The 18,162-nt window shown below is 47.7% G+C and overlaps 1 protein-coding gene across 2 annotated transcripts in view; it reads right to left on the reverse strand.

Moving 5' to 3' along the window:
- The window catches only part of LOC110527388 (solute carrier family 2, facilitated glucose transporter member 2), a 40,617-nt gene that overhangs the window by 4,337 nt on the left and 18,118 nt on the right, over positions 1–18,162 (reverse strand). For both annotated transcript variants that reach the window (XM_090240230.1, XM_036982705.2), the window contains exon 8: positions 18,081–18,161. In XM_090240230.1, coding sequence (XP_090096356.1) covers positions 18,081–18,161 — 81 coding nt within the window. The remainder of the gene's footprint in view (positions 1–18,080; position 18,162) is intronic.

Below are 18,162 nucleotides of genomic sequence, written 5' to 3' on the forward strand. Positions count from 1 at the left end.
TTGTTCCCTCTCTCTCAGTAACTCAGAGTTGATTACAGACAGTTGTTCCCTCTCTCTCAGTAACTCAGAGTTGAATCCAGACATTTGTTCCCTCTCTCTCAGTAAGTCACAGCATTGATTACAGACAGTTGTTCCCTCTCTCTCAGTAAGTCACAGCATTGATTCCAGACAGTTCTTCCCTCTCTATCAGTAACTCACAGTGTTGATTCCAGATAGTTGTTCTCTCCCCCCCCCTCTCAGTTACTAACAGCGTTGATTCCAGACAGTTATTCCCTCTCTCTCAGTTACTAACAGCGTTGATTCCAGACAGTTGTTCCCTCTCTCTCAGTTACTAACAGCGTTGATTCCAGACAGTTGTTCCCTCTCTCTCCCCCTCTCTCAGCGTTGATTCCAGAAAGTTGTTCCCTCTCTCTCTGTAACTCACAGTGTTAATTCCAGAAAGTTGTTCCCTCTCTCTCAGTAACTCACAGCGTTGATTCTAGACAGTTGTTCTCTCTCCCCCTCTCTCTCAGTAACTCACAGTGTTGATTCCAGACAGTTGGTCCCTCTTTCTCAGTAACTCACAGCATTGATTCCAGACAGTTGTTCCCTCTCTCTCAGTAACTCACAGTGTTGATTCCAGACAGTTGGTCCCTCTTTCTCAGTAACTCACAGCATTGATTCCAGACAGTTGATCCCTCTCTCTCAGTAACTCACAATGTTGATTCCAGACAGTTGTTCCCTCTCTACCCCTCTCTCTCAGTAACTCACAGTGGTGATTCCAGACAGTTGTTCCCTCTCTCTCAGTAACTCACAACATTGATTCCAGACAGTTGTTCCCTCTCTACCCCTCTCTCTGAGTAACTCACAGTGGTGATTCCAGACAGTTGTTCCCTCTCTCTCATTACCTCACAGCGGTGATTCCAGACAGTTGTTCCCTCTCTCTCAGTACCTCACAGAGTTGATTACAGACAGTTGTTCCCTCTTTCTCAGTAACTCACAGCGGTGACAACACACAGTTGTTCCCTCTCAGCACCTCACAGTGTTGATTCCAGACAGTTGTTCCCTCTCAGTACCTCACAGAGTTGATTACAGACAGTTGTTCCCTCTCTCTCAGGAACTCAGAGTTGATTACAGACTGTTGTTCCCTCTCTCTCAGTAACTCAGAGTTGATTACAGACTGTTGTTCCCTCTCTCTCAGGAACTCAGAGTTGATTACAGACAGTTGTTCCCTCTTTCTCAGTAACTCACAGCGTTGATTACAGACAGTTGTTCCCTCTTTCTCAGTAACTCACAATGTTGATTCCAGACAGTTGTTCCCTCTTTCTCAGTAACTCACAATGTTGATTCCAGACAGTTGTTCCCTCTCATTACCTCACAGAGTTGATTACAGACAGTTGTTCCCTCTCTCTCAGGAACTCAGAGTTGATTACAGACTGTTGTTTCCTCTCTCTCAGGAACTCAGAGTTGATTACAGACTGTTGTTCCCTCTCTCTCAGTAACTCAGAGTTGATTACAGACTGTTGTTCCCTCTCTCTCAGTAACTCAGAGTTGATTCCAGACAGTTGTTCCCTCTCTCTCAGTAACTCAGAGTTGATTACAGACAGTTGTTCCCTCTCTCTCAGTAACTCAGAGTTGATTCCAGACAGTTGTTCCCTCTCTCTCAGTTACTCACAGCGGTGAATCCAGACATTTGTTCCCTCTCTCTCAGTAACTCAGAGTTGATTCCAGACAGTTGTTCCCTCTCTGTAACTCACAGTGTTGATTCCAGACAGTTGTTCCCTCTCTCTCAGTAACTCAGAGTTGATTCCAGACAGTTGTTCCCTCTCTCTCAGTAACTCAGAGTTGATTACAGACAGTTGTTCCCTCTCTCTCAGTAACTCAGAGTTGAATCCAGACATTTGTTCCCTCTCTCTCAGTAAGTCACAGCATTGATTACAGACAGTTGTTCCCTCTCTCTCAGTAAGTCACACCATTGATTCCAGACAGTTGTTCCCTCTTTCTCAGTAACTCACAGCGGTGAATCCAGACATTTGTTCCCTCTCTCTCAGTAAGTCATAGCATTGATTCCAGACAGTTCTTCCCTCTCTATCAGTAAGTCACAGCATTGATTCCAGACAGTTCTTCCCTCTCTATCAGTAACTCACAGTGTTGATTCCAGATAGTTGTTCTCTCCCCCCCCCCCCCTCTCAGTTACTAACAGCGTTGATTACAGACTGTTGTTCCCTCTCTCTCAGTAACTCACAGCGTTGATTAAAGACAGTTGTTCCCTCTTTCTCAGTAACTCACAGCGTTGATTACAGACAGTTGTTCCCTCTCTCTCAGTAACTCAGAGTTGATTACAGACAGTTGTTCCCTCTCTCTCAGTAACTCAGAGTTAATTCCAGACAGTTGTTCCCTCTCTCTCAGTAACTCAGAGTTGATTACAGACAGTTGTTCCCTCTCTCTCAGTAACTCAGAGTTGATTACAGACAGTTGTTCCCTCTCTCTCAGTTACTCACAGCGGTGAATCCAGACATTTGTTACCTCTCTCTCAGTAACTCAGAGTTGATTCCAGACAGTTGTTCCCTCTCTGTAACTCACAGTGTTGATTCCAGACAGTTGTTCCCTCTCTCTCAGTAACTCAGAGTTGATTCCAGACAGTTGTTCCCTCTCTCTCAGTAACTCAGAGTTGATTACAGACAGTTGTTCCCTCTCTCTCAGTAACTCAGAGTTGAATCCAGACATTTGTTCCCTCTCTCTCAGTAAGTCACAGCATTGATTACAGACAGTTGTTCCCTCTCTCTCAGTAAGTCACACCATTGATTCCAGACAGTTGTTCCCTCTTTCTCAGTAACTCACAGCGGTGAATCCAGACATTTGTTCCCTCTCTCTCAGTAAGTCATAGCATTGATTCCAGACAGTTCTTCCCTCTCTATCAGTAAGTCACAGCATTGATTCCAGACAGTTCTTCCCTCTCTATCAGTAACTCACAGTGTTGATTCCAGATAGTTGTTCTCTCCCCCCCCCTCTCAGTTACTAACAGCGTTGATTCCAGACAGTTATTCCCTCTCTCTCAGTTACTAACAGCGTTGATTCCAGACAGTTGTTCCCTCTCTCTCAGTTACTAACAGCGTTGATTCCAGACAGTTGTTCCCTCTCTCTCCCCCTCTCTCAGCGTTGATTCCAGAAAGTTGTTCCCTCTCTCTCTGTAACTCACAGTGTTAATTCCAGAAAGTTGTTCCCTCTCTCTCAGTAACTCACAGCGTTGATTCCAGACAGTTGTTCCCTCTCTCCCCCCATCTCTCACTTACTAACAGCGTTGATTCCAGACAGTTGATCCCTCTCTCTCATTTACTCACAGCGTTGGATCCAGACAGTTGATCCCTCTTTCTCAGTATCTCACAGCATTGATTCCAGACAGTTGATCCCTCTCTCTCAGCAACTCACAGCGTTGGATCCGGACAGTTGATCCCTCTTTCTCAGTAACTCACAACATTGATTCCAGACAGTTGATCCCTCTCTCTCAGTAACTCACAGCGTTGATTCTAGACAGTTGTTCCCTGTTTCTCAGTAACTCACAGCGTTGATTCCAGACAGTTGTTCCCTCTCTCTCAGCAACACACAGCGTCGATTCCAGACAGTTGTTCCGTCTCTCTCTCCGCAACTCACAGCGTTGATTCCAGGCAGTTGTTCCCTCTCTCTCTCCGCAACTCAAAGCGTTGATTCCAGGCAGTTGTTCCCTGTTTCTCAGCAACTCACAGCGTTGATTCCAGACAGTTGTTTCCTCTCTCTCTCCGCAACACACAGCGTCGATTCCAGACAGTTGTTCCCTCTCTCTCTCCACAACTCACAGCGTTGATTCCAGACAGTTGTTCCCTCTCTCTCTCCGCAACTCACAGTGTTGACTCCAGACAGTTGTTCCCTCTCTCCCCCTCTCTCTCCTCATCTCACAGTGTTGATTCCAGACAGTTGTTCCCTCTCTCCCCCTCTCTCTCCCCCTCTCTCAGCGTTGATTCCAGAAAGTTGTTCCCTCTCTCTCTGTAACTCACAGTGTTAATTCCAGAAAGTTGTTCCCTCTCTCTCAGTAACTCACAGCGTTGATTCCAGACAGTTGTTCCCTCTCTCCCCCCATCTCTCACTTACTAACAGCGTTGATTCCAGACAGTTGATCCCTCTCTCTCATTTACTCACAGCGTTGGATCCAGACAGTTGATCCCTCTTTCTCAGTATCTCACAGCATTGATTCCAGACAGTTGATCCCTCTCTCTCAGCAACTCACAGCGTTGGATCCGGACAGTTGATCCCTCTTTCTCAGTAACTCACAGCATTGATTCCAGACAGTTGATCCCTCTCTCTCAGTAACTCACAGCGTTGATTCTAGACAGTTGTTCCCTGTTTCTCAGTAACTCACAGCGTTGATTCCAGACAGTTGTTCCCTCTCTCTCAGCAACACACAGCGTCGATTCCAGACAGTTGTTCCGTCTCTCTCTCCGCAACTCACAGCGTTGATTCCAGGCAGTTGTTCCCTCTCTCTCTCCGCAACTCAAAGCGTTGATTCCAGGCAGTTGTTCCCTGTTTCTCAGCAACTCACAGCGTTGATTCCAGACAGTTGTTTCCTCTCTCTCTCCGCAACACACAGCGTCGATTCCAGACAGTTGTTCCCTCTCTCTCTCCACAACTCACAGCGTTGATTCCAGACAGTTGTTCCCTCTCTCTCTCCGCAACTCACAGTGTTGACTCCAGACAGTTGTTCCCTCTCTCCCCCTCTCTCTCCTCATCTCACAGTGTTGATTCCAGACAGTTGTTCCCTCTCTCCCCCTCTCTCTCCGCATCTCACAGCGTTGATTCCAGACAGTTGTTCCCTCTCTCTCCGCATTTCACAACGTTGATTCCAGACAGTTGTTCCATGTTTCTCAGCAACTCACAGCGTTGATTCCAGACAGTTGTTCCCTCTTTCTCTAACTCACAGCGTTTATTCCAGACAGTGGTTCCCTGTTTCTCAGGAAATCACAGCGTTGATTCCAGACTGTTGTTCCCTCTCTCTCTCCCCAACTCACAGCGTAGATTCCAGACAGTTGTTCCCTCTCTCTCTCCGCAACTCACAGCGTTGATTCCAGACAGTTGTTCCCTCTTTCTCTAACTCACTGCGTTGATTCCAGACAGTTGTTCCCTCTCTCTCCGCATCTCACAGCGTTGAATCCAGACAGTTGTTCCCTCTCTCCCCCTCTCTCTCCGCATCTCACAGCTTTGATTCCAGGTAGTTGTTCTCTCTCTCTCCGCATCTCACAGCGTTGATTCCAGGTAGTTGTTCTCTCTCTCTCCGTATCTCACAGTGTTGATTCCAGGTAGTTGTTTTCTCTCTCTCCGCATCTCACAGCGTTGATTCCAGGTAGTTGTTCTCTCTCTCTCCGCATCTCACAGTGTTGATTCCAGACAGGTGTTCCCTCTTTCTCTAACTCACAGCGTTGAATCCAGACAGTTGTTCCCTCTTTCTCTAACTCACAGCGTTGATTCCAGACAGTTGTTCCCTGTTTCTCAGCAACTCACAGCGTTGATTCCAGACAGTTGTTCCCTCTCTCTCTCCGCAACTCACAGTGTTGATTCCAGACAGTTGTTCCCTCTCTCTCCGCAACTCACAGCGTTGATTCCAGACAGTTGTTCCCTCTCTCTCTCCGCATCTCACAGCGTTGATTCCAGACAGTTGTTCCCTCTCTCTCCGCAACTCACAGCGTTGATTCCATACAGTTGTTCCCTCTCTCTCCGCAACTCACAGCGTTGATTCCAGACAGTTGTTCCCTCTCTCTCCGCAACTCACAGCGTTGATTCCAGACAGTTGTTCCCTGTTTCTCAGTTACACACAGCGATGATTCCAGACAGTTGTTCCCTGCTTCTCAGTTACACACAGCGTTAATTCCAGACAGTTGTTCCCTGTTTCTCTAACTCACAGCGTTAATTCCAGACAGTTGTTCCCTGTTTCTCAGCAACTCACAGTGTGATTCCAGACAGTTGTTCCCTGTTTCTCAGCAACTCACAGTGTTGATTCCAGGTAGTTGTTCCCTGTTTCTCAGCATCTCACAGCGTTGATTCCAGACAGTTGTTCCCTGTTTCTCAGCATCTCACAGCGTTGATTCCAGACAGTTGTTCCCTGTTTCTCAGCAACTCACAGTGTTGATTCCAGGTAGTTGTTCCCTGTTTCTCAGCATCTCACAGCGTTGATTCCAGACAGTTGTTCCCTGTTTCTCAGCATCTCACAGCGTTGATTCCAGACAGTTGTTCCATGTTTCCCAGCATCTCACAGTGTTGATTCCAGACAGTTGTTCCCCCTCTCTCTCCGCATCTCACAGCGTTGATTCCAGGTAGTTGTTCTCTCTCTCTCCGTATCTCACAGTGTTGATTCCAGGTAGTTGTTCTCTCTCTCTCCGCATCTCACAGCGTTGATTCCAGGTAGTTGTTCTCTCTCTCTCCGCATCTCACAGTGTTGATTCCAGACAGGTGTTCCCTCTTTCTCTAACTCACAGCGTTGAATCCAGACAGTTGTTCCCTCTTTCTCTAACTCACAGCGTTGATTCCAGACAGTTGTTCCCTGTTTCTCAGCAACTCACAGCGTTGATTCCAGACAGTTGTTCCCTCTCTCTCTCCGCAACTCACAGTGTTGATTCCAGACAGTTGTTCCCTCTCTCTCCGCAACTCACAGCGTTGATTCCAGACAGTTGTTCCCTCTCTCTCTCCGCATCTCACAGCGTTGATTCCAGACAGTTGTTCCCTCTCTCTCCGCAACTCACAGCGTTGATTCCATACAGTTGTTCCCTCTCTCTCCGCAACTCACAGCGTTGATTCCAGACAGTTGTTCCCTCTCTCTCCGCAACTCACAGCGTTGATTCCAGACAGTTGTTCCCTCTTTCTCTCACTCACAGCGTTGATTTCAGACAGTTGTTCCCTGTTTCTCAGTTACACACAGCGATGATTCCAGACAGTTGTTCCCTGCTTCTCAGTTACACACAGCGTTAATTCCAGACAGTTGTTCCCTGTTTCTCTAACTCACAGCGTTAATTCCAGACAGTTGTTCCCTGTTTCTCAGCAACTCACAGCGTTAATTCCAGACAGTTGTTCCCTGTTTCTCAGCAACTCACAGTGTGATTCCAGACAGTTGTTCCCTGTTTCTCAGCAACTCACAGTGTTGATTCCAGGTAGTTGTTCCCTGTTTCTCAGCATCTCACAGCGTTGATTCCAGACAGTTGTTCCCTTTTTCTCAGCATCTCACAGCGTTGATTCCAGACAGTTGTTCCCTGTTTCTCAGCAACTCACAGTGTTGATTCCAGGTAGTTGTTCCCTGTTTCTCAGCATCTCACAGCGTTGATTCCAGACAGTTGTTCCCTGTTTCTCAGCATCTCACAGCGTTGATTCCAGACAGTTGTTCCCTGTTTCCCAGCATCTCACAGTGTTGATTCCAGACAGTTGTTCCCCCTCTCTCTCCGCATCTCACAGCGTTGAATCCAGACAGTTGTTCCCTCTCTCCCTCTCTCTCTCCGCATCTCACAGCGTTGATTCCAGACAGTTGTTCCCTGTTTCTCAGCATCTCACAGTGTTGATTCCAGACAGTTGTTCCCCCTCTCTCTCCGCAACTCACAGCGTTGAATCCAGACAGTTGTTCCCTGTTTCTCAGCAACTCACAGCGTTGATTCCAGACAGTTGTTCCCTCTCTCTCCGCATCTCACAGCGTTGATTCCAGACAGTTGTTCCCTGTTTCTCTAACTCACAGCGTTGATTCCAGACAGTTGTTCCCTGTTTCTCAGCAACTCACAGCGTTGATTCCAGACAGTTGTTCCCTCTCTCTCTCCGCAACTCACAGTGTTGATTCCAGACAGTTGTTCCCTCTCTCTCCGCAACTCACAGCGTTGATTCCAGACAGTTGTTCCCTCTCTCTCTCTGCATCTCATAGCGTTGATTCCAGACAGTTGTTCCCTCTCTCTCCGCAACTCACAGCGTTGATTCCAGACAGTTGTTCCCTCTCTCTCCGCAACTCACAGCGTTGATTCCAGACAGTTGTTCCCTCTCTCTCCGCAACTCACAGCGTTGATTCCAGACAGTTGTTCCCTCTCTCTCCGCAACTCACAGCGTTGATTCCAGACAGTTGTTCCCTCTTTCTCTCACTCACAGTGTTGATTTCAGACAGTTGTTCCCTGTTTCTCAGTTACACACAGCGATGATTCCAGACAGTTGTTCCCTGTTTCTCAGTTTCTCACAGCGTTGATTCCAGACAGTTGTTCCCTCTCTCCCCCGTTTTCTCAGTAACTCACAGTGTTAATTCCAGACAGTTGTTCCCTGTTTCTCAGGTACTCACAGCGTTGATTCCAGACAGTTGTTCCCTGTTTCTCAGTTACTCACAGCGTTGATTCCAGACAGTTGTTCCCTGTTTCTCAGCAACTCACAGCGTTAATTCCAGACAGTTGTTCCCTGTTTCTCAGTTACTCACAGCGTCGATTCCAGACAGATGTTCCCTCTCTCTCAGTAACTCACAGCTTTAATTCCAGACAGTTGTTCCCTGTTTCTCAGTTACTCACAGCGTTGATTCCAGACAGTTGTTCCCTGTTTCTCAGCAACTCACAGTGTTGATTCCAGACATTTGTTCCCTGTTTCTCAGCATCTCACAGCGTTGATTCCAGACAGTTGTTCCCTCTCTCTCCACAACTCACAGTGTTGATTCCAGACAGTTGTTCCCTCTCTCTCCACAACTCACAGTGTTGATTCCAGACAGTTGTTCCCTGTTTCTCAGCATCTCACAGCGTTGATTCCAGACAGTTGTTTCCTCTTACTCTAACTCACAGTGTGATTCCAGACAGTTGTTCCCTGTTTCTCAGCAACTCACAGTGTTGATTCCAGGTAGTTGTTCCCTGTTTCTCAGCAACTCACAGTGTTGATTCAGGACAGTTGTTCCCTCTCTCTCAGCATCTCACAGAGTTGATTCCAGACAGTTGTTCCCTGTTTCTCAGCATCTCACAGTGTTGATTCCAGACAGTTGTTCCCTCTCTCTCAGCATCTCACAGCGTTGATTCCAGACAGTTGTTCCCTGTTTCTCAGCATCTCACAGCGTTGATTCCAGACAGTTGTTCCCTGTTTCTCAGCATCTCACAGCGTTGATTCCAGACAGTTGTTCCCTGTTTCCCAGCATCTCACAGTGTTGATTCCAGACAGTTGTTCCCCCTCTCTCTCCGCATCTCACAGCGTTGAATCCAGACAGTTGTTCCCTCTCTCCCCCTCTCTCTCCGCATCTCACAGCGTTGATTCCAGACAGTTGTTCCCTGTTTCTCAGCATCTCACAGTGTTGATTCCAGACAGTTGTTCCCCCTCTCTCTCCGCAACTCACAGCGTTGAATCCAGACAGTTGTTCCCTGTTCCTCAGCAACTCACAGCGTTGATTCCAGACAGTTGTTCCCTCTCTCTCCGCATCTCACAGCGTTGATTCCAGACAGTTGTTCCCTGTTTCTCAGCATCTCACAGCGTTGAATCCAGACAGTTGTTCCCTGTTCCTCAGCAACTCACAGTGTTGATTCCAGACAGTTGTTCCCCCTCTCTCTCCGCAACTCACAGCGTTGAATCCAGAGAGTTGTTCCCTGTTTCTCAGCAACTCACAGCGTTGATTCCAGACAGTTGTTCTCTCTCTCTCCGCATCTCACAGCGTTGATTCCAGGTAGTTGTTCTCTCTCTCTCCGTATCTCACAGTGTTGATTCCAGGTAGTTGTTTTCTCTCTCTCCGCATCTCACAGCGTTGATTCCAGGTAGTTGTTCTCTCTCTCTCCGCATCTCACAGTGTTGATTCCAGACAGGTGTTCCCTCTTTCTCTAACTCACAGCGTTGAATCCAGACAGTTGTTCCCTCTTTCTCTAACTCACAGCGTTGATTCCAGACAGTTGTTCCCTGTTTCTCAGCAACTCACAGCGTTGATTCCAGACAGTTGTTCCCTCTCTCTCTCCGCAACTCACAGTGTTGATTCCAGACAGTTGTTCCCTCTCTCTCCGCAACTCACAGCGTTGATTCCAGACAGTTGTTCCCTCTCTCTCTCCGCATCTCACAGCGTTGATTCCAGACAGTTGTTCCCTCTCTCTCCGCAACTCACAGCGTTGATTCCATACAGTTGTTCCCTCTCTCTCCGCAACTCACAGCGTTGATTCCAGACAGTTGTTCCCTCTCTCTCCGCAACTCACAGCGTTGATTCCAGACAGTTGTTCCCTGTTTCTCAGTTACACACAGCGATGATTCCAGACAGTTGTTCCCTGCTTCTCAGTTACACACAGCGTTAATTCCAGACAGTTGTTCCCTGTTTCTCTAACTCACAGCGTTAATTCCAGACAGTTGTTCCCTGTTTCTCAGCAACTCACAGTGTGATTCCAGACAGTTGTTCCCTGTTTCTCAGCAACTCACAGTGTTGATTCCAGGTAGTTGTTCCCTGTTTCTCAGCATCTCACAGCGTTGATTCCAGACAGTTGTTCCCTGTTTCTCAGCATCTCACAGCGTTGATTCCAGACAGTTGTTCCCTGTTTCTCAGCAACTCACAGTGTTGATTCCAGGTAGTTGTTCCCTGTTTCTCAGCATCTCACAGCGTTGATTCCAGACAGTTGTTCCCTGTTTCTCAGCATCTCACAGCGTTGATTCCAGACAGTTGTTCCATGTTTCCCAGCATCTCACAGTGTTGATTCCAGACAGTTGTTCCCCCTCTCTCTCCGCATCTCACAGCGTTGATTCCAGGTAGTTGTTCTCTCTCTCTCCGTATCTCACAGTGTTGATTCCAGGTAGTTGTTCTCTCTCTCTCCGCATCTCACAGCGTTGATTCCAGGTAGTTGTTCTCTCTCTCTCCGCATCTCACAGTGTTGATTCCAGACAGGTGTTCCCTCTTTCTCTAACTCACAGCGTTGAATCCAGACAGTTGTTCCCTCTTTCTCTAACTCACAGCGTTGATTCCAGACAGTTGTTCCCTGTTTCTCAGCAACTCACAGCGTTGATTCCAGACAGTTGTTCCCTCTCTCTCTCCGCAACTCACAGTGTTGATTCCAGACAGTTGTTCCCTCTCTCTCCGCAACTCACAGCGTTGATTCCAGACAGTTGTTCCCTCTCTCTCTCCGCATCTCACAGCGTTGATTCCAGACAGTTGTTCCCTCTCTCTCCGCAACTCACAGCGTTGATTCCATACAGTTGTTCCCTCTCTCTCCGCAACTCACAGCGTTGATTCCAGACAGTTGTTCCCTCTCTCTCCGCAACTCACAGCGTTGATTCCAGACAGTTGTTCCCTCTTTCTCTCACTCACAGCGTTGATTTCAGACAGTTGTTCCCTGTTTCTCAGTTACACACAGCGATGATTCCAGACAGTTGTTCCCTGCTTCTCAGTTACACACAGCGTTAATTCCAGACAGTTGTTCCCTGTTTCTCTAACTCACAGCGTTAATTCCAGACAGTTGTTCCCTGTTTCTCAGCAACTCACAGCGTTAATTCCAGACAGTTGTTCCCTGTTTCTCAGCAACTCACAGTGTGATTCCAGACAGTTGTTCCCTGTTTCTCAGCAACTCACAGTGTTGATTCCAGGTAGTTGTTCCCTGTTTCTCAGCATCTCACAGCGTTGATTCCAGACAGTTGTTCCCTTTTTCTCAGCATCTCACAGCGTTGATTCCAGACAGTTGTTCCCTGTTTCTCAGCAACTCACAGTGTTGATTCCAGGTAGTTGTTCCCTGTTTCTCAGCATCTCACAGCGTTGATTCCAGACAGTTGTTCCCTGTTTCTCAGCATCTCACAGCGTTGATTCCAGACAGTTGTTCCCTGTTTCCCAGCATCTCACAGTGTTGATTCCAGACAGTTGTTCCCCCTCTCTCTCCGCATCTCACAGCGTTGAATCCAGACAGTTGTTCCCTCTCTCCCTCTCTCTCTCCGCATCTCACAGCGTTGATTCCAGACAGTTGTTCCCTGTTTCTCAGCATCTCACAGTGTTGATTCCAGACAGTTGTTCCCCCTCTCTCTCCGCAACTCACAGCGTTGAATCCAGACAGTTGTTCCCTGTTTCTCAGCAACTCACAGCGTTGATTCCAGACAGTTGTTCCCTCTCTCTCCGCATCTCACAGCGTTGATTCCAGACAGTTGTTCCCTGTTTCTCTAACTCACAGCGTTGATTCCAGACAGTTGTTCCCTGTTTCTCAGCAACTCACAGCGTTGATTCCAGACAGTTGTTCCCTCTCTCTCTCCGCAACTCACAGTGTTGATTCCAGACAGTTGTTCCCTCTCTCTCCGCAACTCACAGCGTTGATTCCAGACAGTTGTTCCCTCTCTCTCTCTGCATCTCATAGCGTTGATTCCAGACAGTTGTTCCCTCTCTCTCCGCAACTCACAGCGTTGATTCCAGACAGTTGTTCCCTCTCTCTCCGCAACTCACAGCGTTGATTCCAGACAGTTGTTCCCTCTCTCTCCGCAACTCACAGCGTTGATTCCAGACAGTTGTTCCCTCTCTCTCCGCAACTCACAGCGTTGATTCCAGACAGTTGTTCCCTCTTTCTCTCACTCACAGTGTTGATTTCAGACAGTTGTTCCCTGTTTCTCAGTTACACACAGCGATGATTCCAGACAGTTGTTCCCTGTTTCTCAGTTTCTCACAGCGTTGATTCCAGACAGTTGTTCCCTCTCTCCCCCGTTTTCTCAGTAACTCACAGTGTTAATTCCAGACAGTTGTTCCCTGTTTCTCAGGTACTCACAGCGTTGATTCCAGACAGTTGTTCCCTGTTTCTCAGTTACTCACAGCGTTGATTCCAGACAGTTGTTCCCTGTTTCTCAGCAACTCACAGCGTTAATTCCAGACAGTTGTTCCCTGTTTCTCAGTTACTCACAGCGTCGATTCCAGACAGATGTTCCCTCTCTCTCAGTAACTCACAGCTTTAATTCCAGACAGTTGTTCCCTGTTTCTCAGTTACTCACAGCGTTGATTCCAGACAGTTGTTCCCTGTTTCTCAGCAACTCACAGTGTTGATTCCAGACATTTGTTCCCTGTTTCTCAGCATCTCACAGCGTTGATTCCAGACAGTTGTTCCCTCTCTCTCCACAACTCACAGTGTTGATTCCAGACAGTTGTTCCCTCTCTCTCCACAACTCACAGTGTTGATTCCAGACAGTTGTTCCCTGTTTCTCAGCATCTCACAGCGTTGATTCCAGACAGTTGTTTCCTCTTACTCTAACTCACAGTGTGATTCCAGACAGTTGTTCCCTGTTTCTCAGCAACTCACAGTGTTGATTCCAGGTAGTTGTTCCCTGTTTCTCAGCAACTCACAGTGTTGATTCAGGACAGTTGTTCCCTCTCTCTCAGCATCTCACAGAGTTGATTCCAGACAGTTGTTCCCTGTTTCTCAGCATCTCACAGTGTTGATTCCAGACAGTTGTTCCCTCTCTCTCAGCATCTCACAGCGTTGATTCCAGACAGTTGTTCCCTGTTTCTCAGCATCTCACAGCGTTGATTCCAGACAGTTGTTCCCTGTTTCTCAGCATCTCACAGCGTTGATTCCAGACAGTTGTTCCCTGTTTCCCAGCATCTCACAGTGTTGATTCCAGACAGTTGTTCCCCCTCTCTCTCCGCATCTCACAGCGTTGAATCCAGACAGTTGTTCCCTCTCTCCCCCTCTCTCTCCGCATCTCACAGCGTTGATTCCAGACAGTTGTTCCCTGTTTCTCAGCATCTCACAGTGTTGATTCCAGACAGTTGTTCCCCCTCTCTCTCCGCAACTCACAGCGTTGAATCCAGACAGTTGTTCCCTGTTCCTCAGCAACTCACAGCGTTGATTCCAGACAGTTGTTCCCTCTCTCTCCGCATCTCACAGCGTTGATTCCAGACAGTTGTTCCCTGTTTCTCAGCATCTCACAGCGTTGAATCCAGACAGTTGTTCCCTGTTCCTCAGCAACTCACAGTGTTGATTCCAGACAGTTGTTCCCCCTCTCTCTCCGCAACTCACAGCGTTGAATCCAGAGAGTTGTTCCCTGTTTCTCAGCAACTCACAGCGTTGATTCCAGACAGTTGTTCCCTCTCTCTCCGCATCTCACAGCGTTGATTCCAGACAGTTGTTCCCTGTTTCTCTAACTCACAGCGTTGATTCCAGACAGTTGTTCCCTGTTTCTCAGCAACTCACAGCGTTGATTCCAGACAGTTGTTCCCTCTCTCTCTCCGCAACTCACAGTGTTGATTCCAGACAGTTGTTCCCTCTCTCTCCGCAACTCACAGCGTTGATTCCAGACAGTTGTTCCCTCTCTCTCTCCGCATCTCATAGCGTTGATTCCAGACAGTTGTTCCCTCTCTCTCCGCAACTCACAGCGTTGATTCCAGACAGTTGTTCCCTCTCTCTCCGCAACTCACAGCGTTGATTCCAGACAGTTTTTCCCTCTCTCTCCGCAACTCACAGCGTTGATTCCAGACAGTTGTTCCCTCTTTCTCTCACTCACAGCGTTGATTTCAGACAGTTGTTCCCTGTTTCTCAGTTACACACAGCAATGATTCCAGACAGTTGTTCCCTGCTTCTCAGTTACACACAGCGTTAATTCCAGACAGTTGTTCCCTGTTTCTCAGTTTCTCACAGCGTTGATTCCAGACAGTTGTTCCCTCTCTCCCCCGTTTTCTCAGTAACTCACAGTGTTAATTCCAGACAGTTGTGCCCTGTTTCTCAGGTACTCACAGCGTTGATTCCAGACAGTTGTTCCCTGTTTCTCAGTTACTCACAGCGTTGATTACAGACAGTTGTTCCCTGTTTCTCAGCAACTCACAGCGTTAATTCCAGACAGTTGTTCCCTGTTTCTCAGTTACTCACAGCGTCGATTCCAGACAGATGTTCCCTCTCTCTCAGTAACTCACAGCTTTAATTCCAGACAGTTGTTCCCTGTTTCTCAGTTACTCACGGCGTTGATTCCAGACAGTTGTTCCCTGTTTCTCAGCAACTCACAGTGTTGATTCCAGGCAGTTGTTCACTCTCTCTCTCCACAACTCACAGTGTTGATTCCAGACAGTTGTTCCCTGTTTCTCAGCATCTCACAGCGTTGATTCCAGACAGTTGTTTCCTCTTACTCTAACTCACAGTGTGATTCCAGACAGTTGTTCCCTGTTTCTCAGCAACTCACAGTGTTGATTCCAGGTAGTTGTTCCCTGTTTCTCAGCAACTCACAGTGTTGATTCCAGGTAGTTGTTCCCTGTTTCTCAGCAACTCACAGTGTTGATTCAAGACAGTTGTTCCCTGTTTCTCAGCATCTCACAGTGTTGATTCCAGACAGTTGTTCCCTCTCTCTCAGCATCTCACAGCGTTGATTCCAGACAGTTGTTTCCTGTTTCTCAGCATCTCACAGCGTTGATTCCAGACAGTTGTTCCCTGTTTCTCAGCATCTCACAGCGTTGATTCCAGACAGTTGTTCCCTGTTTCCCAGCATCTCACAGTGTTGATTCCAGACAGTTGTTCCCCCTCTCTCTCCGCATCTCACAGCGTTGAATCCAGACAGTTGTTCCCTCTCTCCCCCTCTCTCTCCGCATCTCACAGCGTTGATTCCAGACAGTTGTTCCCTGTTTCTCAGCATCTCACAGTGTTGATTCCAGACAGTTGTTCCCCCTCTCTCTCCGCAACTCACAGCGTTGAATCCAGACAGTTGTTCCCTGTTCCTCAGCAACTCACTGCGTTGACTCCAGACAGTTGTTCCCTCTCTCTCTCCGCAACTCACAGTGTTGATTCCAGACAGTTGTTCCCTGTTTCTCAGCAACTCACAGCGTTGATTCCAGACAGTTGTTCCCTCTTTCTCTAACTCACAGCGTTGATTTCCAGACAGTGGTTCCCTGTTTCTCAGCAACTCACAGCGTTGATTCCAGACAGTTGTTCCCTCTCTCTCTCCGCAACTCACAGTGTTGATTCCAGACAGTTGTTCCCTCTCTCTCCGCAACTCACAGCGTTGATTCCAGACAGTTGTTCCCTCTCTCTCTCCGCATCTCATAGCGTTGATTCCAGACAGTTGTTCCCTCTCTCTCCGCAACTCACAGCGTTGATTCCAGACAGTTGTTCCCTCTCTCTCCTTAACTCACAGCGTTGATTCCAGACAGTTTTTCCCTCTCTCTCCGCAACTCACAGCGTTGATTCCAGACAGTTGTTCCCTCTTTCTCTCACTCACAGCGTTGATTTCAGACAGTTGTTCCCTGTTTCTCAGTTACACACAGCAATGATTCCAGACAGTTGTTCCCTGCTTCTCAGTTACACACAGCGTTAATTCCAGACAGTTGTTCCCTGTTTCTCAGTTTCTCACAGCGTTGATTCCAGACAGTTGTTCCCTCTCTCCCCCGTTTTCTCAGTAACTCACAGTGTTAATTCCAGACAGTTGTGCCCTGTTTCTCAGGTACTCACAGCGTTGATTCCAGACAGTTGTTCCCTGTTTCTCAGTTACTCACAGCGTTGATTACAGACAGTTGTTCCCTGTTTCTCAGCAACTCACAGCGTTAATTCCAGACAGTTGTTCCCTGTTTCTCAGTTACTCACAGCGTCGATTCCAGACAGATGTTCCCTCTCTCTCAGTAACTCACAGCTTTAATTCCAGACAGTTGTTCCCTGTTTCTCAGTTACTCACGGCGTTGATTCCAGACAGTTGTTCCCTGTTTCTCAGCAACTCACAGTGTTGATTCCAGGCAGTTGTTCACTCTCTCTCTCCACAACTCACAGTGTTGATTCCAGACAGTTGTTCCCTGTTTCTCAGCATCTCACAGCATTGATTCCAGACAGTTGTTTCCTCTTACTCTAACTCACAGTGTGATTCCAGACAGTTGTTCCCTGTTTCTCAGCAACTCACAGTGTTGATTCCAGGTAGTTGTTCCCTGTTTCTCAGCAACTCACAGTGTTGATTCCAGACAGTTGTTCCCTGTTTCTCAGCAACTCACAGTGTTGATTCCAGGTAGTTGTTCCCTGTTTCTCAGCAACTCACAGTGTTGATTCCAGGTAGTTGTTCCCTGTTTCTCAGCAACTCACAGTGTTGATTCCAGACAGTTGTTCCCTCTCTCTCAGCATCTCACAGCGTTGATTCCAGACAGTTGTTCCCTGTTTCTCAGCATCTCACAGTGTTGATTCCAGACAGTTGTTCCCTCTCTCTCAGCATCTCACAGCGTTGATTCCAGACAGTTGTTTCCTGTTTCTCAGCATCTCACAGCGTTGATTCCAGACAGTTGTTCCCTGTTTCTCAGCATCTCACAGCGTTGATTCCAGACAGTTGTTCCCTGTTTCCCAGCATCTCACAGTGTTGATTCCAGACAGTTGTTCCCCCTCTCTCTCCGCATCTCACAGCGTTGAATCCAGACAGTTGTTCCCTCTCTCCCCCTCTCTCTCCGCATCTCACAGCGTTGATTCCAGACAGTTGTTCCCTGTTTCTCAGCATCTCACAGTGTTGATTCCAGACAGTTGTTCCCCCTCTCTCTCCGCAACTCACAGCGTTGAATCCAGACAGTTGTTCCCTGTTCCTCAGCAACTCACTGCGTTGACTCCAGACAGTTGTTCCCTCTCTCTCTCCGCAACTCACAGTGTTGATTCCAGACAGTTGTTCCCTGTTTCTCAGCAACTCACAGCGTTGATTCCAGACAGTTGTTCCCTCTTTCTCTAACTCACAGCGTTGATTTCCAGACAGTGGTTCCCTGTTTCTCAGGAACTCACAGCGTTGATTCCAGACAGTTGTTCCCTCTCTCTCTCCGCAACTCACAGTGTTGATTCCAGACAGTTGTTCCCTCTTTCTCTAACTCACAGTGTTGATTCCAGACAGTTGTTCCCTCTTTCTCTAACTCACAGTGTTGATTCCAGACAGTGGTTCCATGTTTCTCAGTTACTCACAGCGTTGATTCCAGACAGTTGTTCCATGTTTCTCAGCAACTCACAGTGTTGATTCCAGGTAGTTGTTCTCTCTCTCTCCGCATCTCACAGCGTTGATTCCAGACAGTTGTTCCCTCTTTCTCTAACTCACAGCGTTGATTCCAGACAGTTGTTCCCTCTCTCTCCGCAACTCACAGCGTTGATTCCAGACAGCTTTTCCCTCTTTCTCTCACTCACAGCGTTCATTCCAGACAGTTGTTCCCTCTCTCCCCCGTTTTCTCAGTAACTCACAGCGTTAATTCCAGACAGTTGTTGTGAGAAATGCATCATCAGGGCTACAAACAGCTGCTGCCTGTAGAGAGATGATCGCACC

The sequence above is a fragment of the Oncorhynchus mykiss genome, chromosome 7 (genome assembly GCF_057628025.1).
Source record: "Oncorhynchus mykiss isolate SJ-2025 chromosome 7, ASM5762802v1, whole genome shotgun sequence".
Lineage (NCBI taxonomy): Eukaryota > Metazoa > Chordata > Actinopteri > Salmoniformes > Salmonidae > Oncorhynchus > Oncorhynchus mykiss.